Consider the following 14,271-nt stretch of genomic DNA (forward strand, 5'->3'; position numbering starts at 1 on the left):
GACGAAAAAAAGTTCTGATATACAAATCTGTTTTTAGTTTTTGGACTTTTTCACTAATCTTTGACTTTTAGTGAAATATTGGATCATTTGAACATTTATTGAAATGAAACCATGTGAGAAGTTTAGAGGGAAAAATCACTATTTGGTGGAGCTGTTAACAACTCATAGACATGTTAAATAAATGTGACCCTGACTACACACTGCTTTTTGTAAGACGTCAAAAGCCAAAAAGGTTGGAAACCACTGGTTTCATCTTTAACAATGTGTTGTATTTTAAAAGCTTGTTATATTATCCATTGTGTCAAATCTTCATCTGAAAAGTAACTTAAGCTGACAAATAAATGTAGTGGAGTAGAAAGTACAATATTTCTTTCTGAAATGTAGTGGAGTGGAAGTATAAAGTAGCATCAAATGGAAATACTCAAATAGTTAAATTCAGTACTTGATTAAAGTTACCTTCCACCACTGTCAAAGTGGTAAAATATTAAATGAGATGTATTGACTAGCAGTAGTAATTTGAACTCTCTGAAGGAGGAATCAATCATATCAGAGGTGGACTTCACTGTCTGGACAATATCTGTCGTATTACTGATTAAAAGACATATCACTCATCACCAGTTAAACCCTGTGACAATACAAGAATGCTGTGGGAACCTCTCTCTCTCCACCTGGGACCTCCCTGTTTCCCTCCACTCCTCCTTCAGACCGTCACCTAACTTCCGGCCACTCTCTCTCTCTGTCTCTCTCTCTCCCTCTCCCCTGTATCAGCCTCTCTCCCCTCCCTCTCTATCTGTCTATCTCGCCTTCATTCCTGCACACACATGAAACCGGTTCAGTGTGTGTGAGCCATGTAAACGCTCCCGTCGGGACTGTAAATTTACTGGATTTATAGGAATCGCGGTGTGCATCCGTTTTGCGTTGCGGCTCCGCCCGGTGTGCGGTGCAGGCTGACTGCACAGAGTTTTATTGGATTTGCCCGACAGCAGCGGCGGGAGAGGAGCAGTCTTACCCCACACATAGGACAAAGGAGACGGGGGAAAAATTAAGGAAAAAGACACGAGTGCAAGGAGAGAGGAATGAAAATGGATAACTGTCTCCTCACACTCGTTTTCGGGCTTTCAATGCTAGGTAAGAAACGTTTCTTTGCTTGACTGTTGATAGCTAATTAACTCCGATACGTGCCGACATTCTTCAGAAACGACGAAACCCCGTTTGGAAATCTGTCAATTTAACGTTAACTTGCATGTTTGCTAAGTACATGCGTGCCAAAAGATCAATTAAAGCATTTTCTGTATCTTTAAGATCCACTTAACAGTTCGGCATATGCTATTTCCATCAAGCGTCACTTGATTTTATTACATTTTAAAGCTTTTCACTTGGTTGACACGGCCAGCTACTGCCATCCGCATGGTAGTTCATTAGGAGAAGTTCATGAGTGCAACAAGCGAAGAGACTCAAAAAGTTTAAATTTAAGTGAAGCAAAAGTATTGTTCGGTATATTGGACTATGCCGTATTGAAGAGTTAATCCCAAGTATTGAAAAAACGGGATAAAACATATTCCTAGATGTGTCTGCGTGTAAGGACAAGTAATGGCACCTTAAATTGGCAGATTGTTAAACGGAGTTTGGCATGATAGTCTGTCTTTGAGGGGCGAACTGCACATATCAGTAAGGCTCTGGGTATATTTCCCCATTTAACGGTGCCACCATGTAAAAACCGCCATACACTATTGTTTTTAGCTAATGTTATCAATTAATTTTGATTGATGGCTAACTATTCACCTATATTAAGGTAAATTAAAGGGAAAATCTTTCTCCCATTAAACTAAAACAGCCAGTTCTGCTTTGGGGAGAAGAAATACAGAGATTAATTTATTGTTATAGACTGAAAAACAGTTAATCAGCTGGATGTGTTCCCTCCCATCAGTCCACTCTGATTAGCCAAGAACACTGTACTTCCATTAAGACCAATTAGCCAACATGAGGTGACCAGCTTTGACAAGGTCCCATTAGCCTGCTGAGAAGCCAAACCAGGCTGGTCACCATGATTAGCCTTATTATTTGCATTGTATCCATATCAGAGTCAAGCCAGGCTGACTAATTATCAGACTAAAGGCCAGTGCTTAGTCATTTGTCTGGTTTTCAGCACAGGGCTTTTTCCCTGGCCTTGTCTCTACCTCTGGGCCAAACAAGGCTAAACAGGGCTTACCAATACAGAAGTTGCCATATGTTTTGAGCATAACAGTGAATGTCAATGGGGCCCTCCTGTGTGAGACAGGGGGGGACTTGGCTTAAATTAGTGCAGTGTAAGATGATCAAATGTCGGTGTGTGTTTCTGTAGGTGCGTGTTTATTCTGACTCTGCAGAAGGGAAAGTGGCCATAGGACAAATAACTTCCCTTAACATGGTCTGTTATGAACGGTCATGCTTGAGCTAAATTCAAACACAAACCACAGACAGTGTTATAGACCATAGAGACGCCGGTGCCATCGACATATTGTGGCCCCGTTGGTATGAAATATACGGCTCACATTCAAATTCCCAAGAGGACAAAGTCCTTTGGTTAGATTTTGACTTCACCTTTAATGTAACCACCTGACTTTCAGTTTCGTCTCCTGTAACATCACATGATGCATTTACATTTTTATGAATAAATATTAACACAGACCCAAAAATGTATTTACTGTCAGCTGACATCCAACATTAGCCTGTAGTCTTATGGCATTTGGACCACATGATGAGAACATAAAAGCACATTTACTGTTAAGCTTTCAACTTTTTTGGCATTTATTATGCAGTCTGCTTCTATCATGCAGAAGTCTTGCATCCACAATTTCGCCATTTATGTTTGAGAAATATTTAATGAACCTTTTGATAAAAACCCAAGACAGCAAAGTAAGACTCACTGAAAACCAACCAGGTTCTATCTGTAATCTCATTGAAAGAAGGCATTTGCAGCCTGGTTTTGAGGTAGGAACAGAAATAGTCTGGACTATCAATCATAATATAATCCAAACAGATCAGATATGAAGGCTAAATAACCCAGCGAGAGCTCACCTTTAAATGACCTTAACTATTGCTTCTGGTTGTATGAACCAGGCTCTTGAAAGTTTTAGCTTGTTCCACTTTACTAATTGGGATGTTTCACACTAATTGGGATGTTGCACATACTGTAATCATAGATTTTAGAAAAATATGGCCATTTTCATTGATTAATTTGTCACATATTTTCTCAATTAATCAATGTAATTAATCCTCAAATATCTTTTGTACCATCCAACAATCCACAACCCAAAGATATTCAGTTTACCATAGAAAGAAAGAAACCAGAAAATATTCACATTTGAGAAGCTGGAATCAGAGAAATTTTTCTTAAAAAATGACTCAAAACGATTAAGCTATTTTTAATAGCTGGCGACTCATTTAATAGTATACTAATAGTCAACTAATTGACAAATTGTTGCAGCTCTAACGCCAGCACATTTACTCCAAGACCAAAAAATGGACTTTTCAATCCAAGTTGGAACTTTGTCACGTCAAAATGTTGAAACAGCAGATGATCCAACTTAATGTCTATTTTTGAAATAAGATTTTGACTTTGGAGTAAGCGTTTGGGCGTTTCTCTTTTTCCACTGGTGCTACTTTTTAATAGCTTTGCACCCAACGTGCATATAATTGCACATTTCACATTTAAATTTACAGCCTGGAATTTGGTTTTACTGCTCATTACCATCTCAGCAGCCACTGAATCCAGAAAATTCAAATTTGGGAAAAAGGGAGGAAATTAAGATGAGAGGGACAAGTGGCAAACACTATGGCTGACTCTGATAGGCTTAGACACCTGTCAATCAAGCAAACATAGTCCAAACATACCTATTAATGCCTTAATATGTCTTAAATGGAACAATATCTTTCAATACTGCCAACATTTGAAGAAACTGACTGATGAGATCCAAACATCTTGGAGATCCAAATCCAGCTGACCTGTCTCAGAACAGGTGTGCAGGCATGTGGCAGGAAGGAACCACATCCCCTCTGTGCCTCTTCAGCCGGTGCTCCAGATATGTCCGCCCATGCATGCCACAGTGACGTAAAAATGTCACAGTCTGCTATTTTTTTTTAACTTGATTAGAACACTTTCTGGGTGTCTTGTGGCTCCACCGGCGGTGCAGACAGACGGGCTTGAAATTGAGTTTGAAAACCATAAATCTCAGCACCTGGCCAAGTCGCTCATTTTAGTGATGAATGGCCCTATACCCCTCACCCACACACACACACACACACACACACACACACACACACACACACACACACACACACACACACACACACACACACAGGCATACTGTATATTATGATAATTTTGTGGTATTGCAGAGCAGACATCTTATAGCAGAGAGGAAGAGTTTTTGTTTTTGCCTGATGGTGGGATAACTTGCATTTAGCACATATATTGAAAACTTAACTTAAGGAAATGATTTGAGTTTTGAATGTTGACGGCTTTTTGCTACTTAGTGTCGACATAGTGGTGCAGAAAACCCTGCAGATGTTTTCAGGGTTTGGAACCAGCCCTCAGACACTCTTCATACCGGATTTTCCTGAATTGAATGACTCAGTTTGTCATGTTAGCTTGAGGTACAGCAGCAAACGCACGGCATGCTGTAGGTCATAGATTATGGCTTCTTTATAACAGATTAATTTGTTACCATTAACATGGTAGCTGTCAAACTCCTCAGAGACCAATACGTCAGCAATCTGTCAGTCTGCGGTTTACTGTATCTGATGGGAAGTTGAAGATTATATAAACCCTTTACCACTTCGACTGACAGAAATAGTAAACAGAAACCCAAAAATACAGTAAGCCTTTTATGTGGTACTTTCTTCATTGTGACTGGTTACTTACTGAAGCAGAAAAAGCTGCAGAGAAAACTCTCACTCAGCAGGCTCAGAGATAGCGGGCTCACACACATAACACCAGGCCGACTGCCAAGAATTCAAGTATTGATGGACAATACAAGCACAGGGCTGGTTTATAAAGTACTTTTTTTTTTTTAACCAAAGCTGATCCAGTTATAGATTTTTGCTTAAAACACTATGGAAGATGGGCCCTATTCATGTTTCTCTACAAAAATGCTTTTTTTATTTGCAAACTTTGCAAATGCATCAATTTGACTGTTTTAACAGTCGTGCAAGACTTTCTCTTAAATGAAAAACTGTATAAAATTCAACATCAAGTAATATTTAACCCAAGAATAAGTTAAGAAGGATCTGCAGTGATGGTTTCAAATGATTGAAACTCCATTCTAACTGATAACAGGGCAATGAAACTACTGTGAACCTTCATGGTTGCATTTCCTTGCAGAATGTTAAAATGTGAGGATTTGAAGCTTTTGTGTGTGATGCATGATGGCAAACTGATTATCTTTGGATCTTGGACTGTTGATCAGGAAAAAAAAAGACATTTGAAGACGTCACCAAGGTTTATAATAATTTATAACAAGCATTTTTCAGTATTTTCAAGCATTTCATATACAAAACGAATAGGCCTAAATCATTAATGGAGAAAGTAATTGTTGTTAGTTGCAACTTTAAACCAAACGAGACAAATCTCTCAATGTCTAAACACAAGCAGCTGTAAAAATAATTGTGCCTGAGTTAAATAGTCTAGAATTGGCAAAACTATAACAACTATTTGATGCCAGCTTTCAGTACTTGACAGTATTGGATACTTGGTGCAATGGTCAGTTTTTCTGTTCACACCAAAAATGTACTGAAGCTCAATACTTGGCCCTACTTCCTCTACAGTAAGCATTAGGCTATATTGGGTGCCAAGAAACAACTTGTTCATTCAACTGTACTCCTCTTACATACAAACCCAGCAGCACTTTACCTTTACCTTTAGCTGAGTGCAGACGCCAGCTGGATTGTGGAGGCCAGCAGCCAGATTTCACCAACCAGGAAGCAAAATGTCAGTGAGCAACCGACTCGACTGAGCTGTCAGACTCTGCTGTGTTGCTACATGCTTCATTCAGCTGGAATGTCAGTGTTAGACTTCAGCATTCACTTTGACTGAGCAAGGAATGCAAACTAGCTGATTTGATTTGATAAAATGAACCTTGCAATGAAATTACACGGCACTAAAAGTACACTTGGAAAGTAATTTAGAGCGTTTACATAGAAATCTCACTCTCTTGCTCATGGTCTCTGCTTTTTGGGGAATCTTTTAAATCTGCTAGAGTGCTGACATAACCAGTGGTTGCCCAATAAAATGATGTGGGAATGAATGCGTAAGCAGAAATACATGTACATGGAGAGTGCAGTGCAGGTTTTGGCAAAATCTGTGTCATCATCAATACTGTTCAGCTCTACACAAGTTCCAACAAGCCTTTTGGGTGTGTGTTGGTTTCTGTTTTTAGATGTTGAAAGGGGTCCTTTTGTCCACACATTTGAAGTGTTTCTTTTTTTTTTGTCTTAATATGGCTTTTTGTAATTTTCTGTTATTTCTATGCTGTTTATAATGTTGGATATCTATGTTAAACATGGTTAAAGTTCCAAAACTTGTAAAAATGCTTCCTGCAAGTCAAAAGCCAGGGCTTCAGCTTGCTCTGAACTCTTCGTTTGCACTGACTACATTTACATGCACATTAATATTCCACTATTATTCCGAACTTGACAATATTCCGAATTTGATACTAGTCATGTTAACGGCATTTTCCGTTTGGATATTCCGAATTAGGCCTTATTCTGAATGTAGCATTTTGCGATTAAGACATGTGGGATATGCTGATATTTATTCGGGTTTTAGGGGCAGTCTTTGGACATATACACAGCTCATTCGGAATATGCGCCTCATTTGGGGTTTTTACTGCAGTTTGCGACACACAGACTTCTTGCCTGTTTACTCCTGCACAGGCAAAATGACTTATACTGGAGCAGGAAGGCAGACAGAGGAGAGTGGAGAGTTGTTCAGGGTGGGCTGGGAAAACAGAGGGCGCCTTCTCTGTGATGGGAACGGAGAGCATTGGTTATTATCCTGACATGCAGTCATGGAATGATAGTGACAACTCGGTGTGATGCACCCAAAAAACACTCAGCAGTGTCGTAAACATCCTGGGACAGCCTACTGGACATGCCTGTAACTTTAAATTTATAACATCAGTCATATCAATATCACTTATAAATAGCAGGCAGCAGCTCACTAATGTTTTTCACCTCGTTGATTTACTTCACTGCCTGCGGAGATCTTGTGATTCCCGTTCCCACAGGAGCATGGGGAGACCCTGAAAGCCCTCTGCATGTAAACGGGAATATTAGCGGGATACTCATTTTCATTAGCCATGTAAACAGCTTAGTAGGAATATTGCCTTTTTCGGGATAGGGGCAAAAACTGGAATATTTTGTGCATTTAAATGTAGTCAGTGTAACCTTTACCTCATCCTCATGATAATGTCAGATTGTTCGCACATGTCCACAAACGACCATCTGTTCCGTAACCTTTGTCGCTAAGGTCTTTCCAGGGGTTGTTTGTATCGTCCATTTGCATATTTTGGATCGGATTTTAGCTCAAACATGTATTTGTATGTGTATATGTATTTGAGACGTTCCCATTTTGAGTAAAGAATGAGAAAAAGATTCTGATTGGCTGGAAGCTAACAGAACAGAGTGGGCTCAGCGGGAGGTGGGCCTTAAAGAGACAGGAGCTAAAACGGCCTGTTTCAGACAGAGGCTGAACTGAGGGGCTGCGTAAAGGGCTGGAATAGGATAAATGAGGAGTTTTTTGAACAGTAAATTATGCAAAGATATTTCAGTAGAGCCCCAGAACATAAATATAGGTCTAGAAATGTGCATGATACGCCCCCTTTAAGATTGAGATCAATAGTCCATGTGAGATTTGTCAACTTTGTCCTTCAATATATTAAATTTGGTCAATGAGGCACCTATGGCATGCTGCTTTGATACTGCTTTAATACTGTTATTAGTCATCAGGCTTGCTGCTAGGAAGCATACACAAAAAATGTTTTCCTTAGCCAGTATATCTGAATACAACCTATTCATTCAGTGATTCTATTTTTATAGGACTGATAGCTGTTCCTCATATAGATGTGGATGTAAACATAGCATAGAGCATTGATTTGTGAAGCTTTCAGTCTTCAGAATAAAAATTTCTGCTCTCTGAAGTGTCAGCTGGACAATGAGATAAACTACCCAGCATCAGCACATTTGTTTGTTTCTGCAGTAATATTGACCGTAAAAACAGCAACTCAAAACTGTAACAACTTTTTTTGTTAATTTTAAAATATTCTCTCCGTCTCTGAAGGTGGGTGCTTGGCCCGGGTGGTGACAGTGTCTCCCGGTCCATTGATCCGGGTGGAGGGTCAGCCGGTGTCCATTAGATGTGACGTCAATGATTATATGGGACCTCGTGAGCAGGTAAGTCGTTTTCATTGACACGTCCATATCACACCTGGGTACATGTGGACAGACAGATCTCAGGTTTAAAGGATAAGGGTGGTGAAGTTCTGTATTTTTGTTATTATCAGAAATATCAATAAAAAAGACCAATGTGTTCAAGTCTGTTTTTTAATACTTTCTGACTCCCAACCCAGTCTGTGGCTCTTAGTGCCAAACCCTTTTGGTTTCTTGGTTTCACTGATTCTCATTTTTTGCCTCTTTATGGAAACATGATAAGTAGAAAGGGCTTAATAAAGGTCCCGAGAGAGAGTTTTGAAAAAGTCCCAATATTTCTGCAGTTGTGGGCAAGATGAAAACATGTGATAGAGATGCAAGATGAGTTGTGGCATTTGTTTACAATATGCGAGTACATTTTTAGCCAATTCAGATATAGGACGGTGTACCCTGTGTATAATCTTGGACTGTAAAAGATTTGAGCGAACAGGAAGCCCTAGTGCCAATTCTTTTAACTGCCTCCTTCCACCACTCTGTGGGAAGTTCAACACCCAATTCTTGTTTCAATGCATTAAATATTTATCAACAGGATACAAATCTAGGATTGTGAGACTTTCATAAAGCTGTGAAATCGATTTATTTATGAAAAGGTTAATGTTCAAGAAAGATATCATGAGGTTGAGATGGAGGTTCAGCAGGAACATTAGGAAGTAAGGTGGTAACACAATGCCTGATTTGAAGATGATGAAAGAAAGTGGTGCAAGACAAATTATAATTAGTCATTATTTCACTTAGTCACTGTAGTTTTTAGAAAATGTTACTCAAACAGGAGTTGACTATGTTTAATTGCTCTCATAGTAGAAAATTCTGCATTGTACACCTCAGGGTTTCTGACTCTTTTCTGCACTGTAATCTTGCTTTTAGATCCCAGAATTCCCTGCAATTCAAGGGTTTATTAATTGTCATATCAATGAGAGTGTGGCATGTTTTAATAATCTGTTTTTAAAGAGTATCAAGGTAGCTTCTATGATAAGTGAAATGGCTATACTTTAAACCTACTGCACTAAAAAAAGTGTCCTGAAGGATGATGGTGTTTGTCAGTCATGGAAATGTGGCTACTCATTTTTTAAGGTCTTCAGAGTTTATCTTGAGGGTGGCACATGCTGTAATGACAAAAATGAAGTATTCATCCTCTGGAGAGCATCAATGTTCTCTGTATAATTCTTCATGAGATTTGGATATTGTGGTTATTTTGGCCTGATTGTAGCATGAGGGAAAAGGTCAGGGGGTCACCAAAATCATTTACATGAATCCTCTGGGGATCATGAATGTTCAAATATTATCCGGCTCTATCCTGCAGGACTTCGAGTGGATGATGTCCAAGGACGGGAACGCGCCGAGGATAAAGATCATCTCCACCTTTGACACCAGCTACTCCCACGCGTCACTAAGCAAGCGTGTCGCATCCGGCGACATCTCTGTGGTGCGGCTCTCGGACAACGAGGTGGAGCTGAAGATAGCGGAGGTGAAGGCGCAGGATGCCGGTTTCTACTGGTGCCAAACACCGAGTACTGACTCTGTCATCAGTGGCAACTACGAGGCTCAGGTCCAGCTTATTGGTATGTGGGTGTGTGTGTGTGTGTATGTGTGTGTGTAGGGTGGATACATTTTTTTTGAGCGTCACAACCCCCATAAAATGACTCATTCACTATCTGAGTTTGATCCATTCGGTCTGATAACATTTGGAAAGTCTAGAAGAGCAGCTTGATTGAATTATTTTATCCTCATTCAATTTAGCGGAAGGCTAAACCAGAAGTTAGCCAGCTCAGCCAGCAGAACTCGCTGGTGCACATGAAATTGGGAGGCAGGGTTAAAGGAAACGCTAGTGCACTTGCTTTATGGGCCCCACAACACGGAAGATCATGTGGAAGCTGTGTGGAAGATCCGGGTAATTTTATTACCGGAAGTCGAACTTTTTCGGCTTTATGCGCCACTGAGCAACTTTCATAGGAATGAACAGGGCCCCGCCTATAACACTGTATCCAGTTCTCTTAATACATCTATGGTGTGTGTGTTTGAAGCTAGCTGGCCATGTCGGTTCATTTAACAGCTATCCCCATGACTTACTAATGCTCTACTGACCATGTACATACCCTGCTACACACACACACACACACAAACTCTCCTGCAGGTTTTAGACAGTTACTGGCTAATAATTTGGCTTTCACACAGACACACAACACACCATGCACCCCTCAGCACACTGGTGGTGGGGAGCAGATGTCAGGTGGGAGTACTTGGCTTGTGTCAGATGAGGGCCAGAGAGACAGAAAGTTGGGTAGTGAAACACAAAGGCTGAGAGAAGAATATAAATATCATCTTATGGCATGTAACAAAAGCACTCCAGAGGGAGAAATGTTAAATTACATGTACATTTAGTATTGGACACTTGATAATTAGTGGAGTCATTATTGACTAAGTAAGGCAACAGTTAGCAGCAGGGATTTGTTTCCTCACCAAGATGTGGGAGGTGAAAAAGAAATGTATGCACCTTAAAAAGCAAGTTATTAATAGAAACATACAGTATGTAGAATCTTTCATTGTACCTCATGAACACTGCTTCTAACTTTCTACATGTTGTTGCAGGATTTCATTAGAATTAATATGATCGACTTCTCAAAATACATCCACAGTGGAAATGTTTTATTTCTCAGATTTTTGTTAAAATCACAAAAAACATGTTTTACCAGTCAGAGCTCTGACATCAACACATCTTTTTTTGGGATTGGATTCAAATGAAGTATTTAACTTGACAGTGCTCTGTATTTATTTTAGAAGGGTTTTGCTTATTTGGGTTCATCTGTCGTTATTTTGAAATACAAAATTATTCTGTGCAGAAAAATGAAAACACGATTTGGAGGAAAAGCCAGAGGATGGTTTCCGTAAAAGTGTTGATTCAGCAATTATTCAGGGAGTGCAGAGTCAGCCTTTTTTTTTTATACCAACTCAAGTTTTGGAAAGAAATTGAAGCACTGATAGTAAACAAATGTTTGGTTTGCTCTTGCCAACTAAAACAACATAATACTAGTTAAGGCAGTTGATGAAAGCCCTTAGATTTTCTTTACAGGCATTGAGTGCAGTGTAGTTATATAATGATCCCACTTGAATTCACTGCAGATTTCTGGTATTTTAGAACAAAAACACCACAACAATGAGAGCTAAGCACCAAAAATTGAGCTAAAATCAGTTACATAAGGAAATGGTTACCTCTTAAATGTTGTTGTAGCAAATCTGCACTACTGAGTTTTAAAGAAACTGTCTGAGTTTTGGGGCAATATGCTTGGTTATCTTATTTATTTCTGGTGCAGTCTTGAGTTGCCAGACTTTGATATTAACTGAACATGCGGCATTTGCTTGCATACAGCCATGCTAACCTGAGCGTATCATTTTATCATCATCCATCATATCAAATAATCATTACACTATTCTTTTCGGCATTCAATCTGACATCAAATTCAGCACCATAATGGGAGCAGCTATTGAAGACCAGCAAAGCAGTGAGGAAATAAAACAAAATCATCTGCATACAAAACATGAATCATGATAAGATCACCCTAAAAAAAAAAAACACAACCTGTTTAACAAGCCTTTATCTGCCCGCACAAGTCATCCATTTACAAGTCAAAGAGGAGAGATAACATACCACCCTGCCTACAACCCCTCTGCAGAAAGAATCAGATACTGCAGTTCCTCATCCAACCCTGTCTCCTGAAAATAACATATATGAATTTGTTTAGCATCCAACTTGTGGTTGGGTTCAGGCTACAAAAACACTGATTAAGGTTAGGGAAAGATTTTGGTCCATTAAAACATTTCCAGCGTTGATAAGACACGTAATCCGTGCAGCATTTGCTCTTGTACATTAGTAATATTTAACCTGCATGGTTTGATAAGCTTTTCAATACACCAGATAAGTATTATTTTTCAACTTCCTTTCCCACAAATGGGCACATAGTAGTTCTTTTAATAAAGCAAGGTAAGGTCAAATGTAGTATTGGTATGTGTTTAATCTTCAACAAGAAGCCATACTTAACATTTCCAGCCTCAGGCTTCAAAAGGTTTATTTTACTATGGCCAGAGCATTTTAAGCCTACTATTGTTTATTGTTACTTTAAATAGATAATGGAAGTAAGGTCTTTATATTTCCAGTCATTGCAACAGGTACAGTATATGACCTGTAGTAGCCATGTTGTAGATCTCCATGTAATACTGTTCAGGCTAATACAGTTTATAAAACTGTTCACAGTAAACGACATTCTGTTGGCGAGGTGAAGGTCATTATCTTTACAAAATTGTTTAAAACGTCTTGCAAACTGAGAATTATCATCTGAAGTAACTGCTTGTAAGTCCTCTACGGCATAAACACCTGCTGTCTAATTGTCATAGTGAACAAGTTAATAAAAACATTGGGTGTTTGTTTTCCTTTTCATAATATTAGAGTGATATAATACAATTTTAATTTTTCCTTTTTTTTATTGATCTCAAATCTCCAGTCAACATTAAGTCTTCCTGTTTTTTTGTAATAGTTGTATTTTACTTTGAATTTCAAAATATTGCCACTCCTCAAGGTATTTAACCTCAGACTGATTACTTACCCTTTAACAGGCAATCCCTTAGCTCTGTTAAAGGTTCAGTTCACCCAAATCACAAAAACACATTTTCCGCCTCTTCTCTAGTGAAATCTATCTATGTTTTATTTGTAGAGGTTTGACATATATGTGCCACTCAGCCAAAATTTTCTAATTACTCAGGATCATTTACAGTAAGGCTGCAACTGATTATTTTCATTATCGATCAGTCATTTGGTCCATAAAATGTCAGAAAAACCCAAGATGCAACCTGAAATGTCTTGTTTTGTCTCGACCAACAGTCCACAACCCAAAGATATTCAGTTTATTATAATGGAGGACTAAGGAACGCAGAAAACATTCACATTAAACCAGTGACTCAAAACGATTAATCGATTTATCAAAGTTGTTACCGCAGTCTGTTACCAACTAATCAATGAATTGAGTAATTGTTGCAGCTCTAATCTGCAGAGCTTGCTGTGGCCTCTTTTAATTCAGACTATTTTCTGACAGAATTAGAGGTGAAAGAGAAAAACTTGTGTTAGCATTTTCCTTTGAATTTAATTGGGTTTCTCGCTCGCAGTTATCCAGTTAGTAATTAAACATATTTCGGAGACTGTATTGGTCTAAATCCATTGTTAGCACCAACCACAGAGGATGTTTAAAAAATGATAATTCCTTCTTTTTTTTTGTTTTTTGTTTTAGAAATGATGAATACAGTATGAGGTGTTAGGTTGTTAAACCCCAAAATTTGAGAGTTGAAGTCACAAAGAGGGATTGTCTGACAGCAGGTTAGTTAGTTCCATGATGCATGTTCAGCTGCTCTCTGCTTCCCGGCACGGCTCCCCAGACACCTTGTTAAACTTAGACCTGAATTAACTAGGCAGCGCTGTTTATGTGGGAGAGAGAGAGCTTGTGTCGTGCACATGTAGAGCATTAGTGAATAGTGTGTTTTGTAGTGTATGAAAGAGAGAATGTGTGTTTGTTAGACAGTCAGTCGTTAACAGAGATGATGAGTTAGATTTGTTGCTGGAGGGGCTGTACCAGTCGAGACTTGTGCACCACGTTCATCAGTACACACGCATTGTGCTTCCAATTATCATTATTAATTATTAAACTCCAAGTGTTATTAGTGTCCAGTACTGTCTTATTTATATCCATCCTTTATATTTATCTCAAGGATACCAATAAAAACACTCTACATTTGAACCTGACACACCTTATATTTATAAATCTG

The 14,271-nt window shown here is 38.9% G+C and overlaps 1 protein-coding gene across 1 annotated transcript in view; it reads left to right on the top strand.

Moving 5' to 3' along the window:
* Positions 1 to 693: 693 nt before the first annotated feature.
* The window catches only part of ptgfrnb (prostaglandin F2 receptor inhibitor b), a 75,022-nt gene continuing 61,444 nt past the window's right edge, over positions 694 to 14,271 (top strand). The window contains exons 1-3 of the mRNA XM_067583732.1: positions 694 to 1,128; positions 8,318 to 8,430; positions 9,767 to 10,025. Coding sequence (XP_067439833.1) covers positions 1,077 to 1,128; positions 8,318 to 8,430; positions 9,767 to 10,025 — 424 coding nt within the window. The 5' untranslated portion in view covers positions 694 to 1,076. The remainder of the gene's footprint in view (positions 1,129 to 8,317; positions 8,431 to 9,766; positions 10,026 to 14,271) is intronic.

This window comes from Thunnus thynnus, chromosome 24 (assembly GCF_963924715.1).
Source record: "Thunnus thynnus chromosome 24, fThuThy2.1, whole genome shotgun sequence".
Taxonomy (NCBI): domain Eukaryota; kingdom Metazoa; phylum Chordata; class Actinopteri; order Scombriformes; family Scombridae; genus Thunnus; species Thunnus thynnus.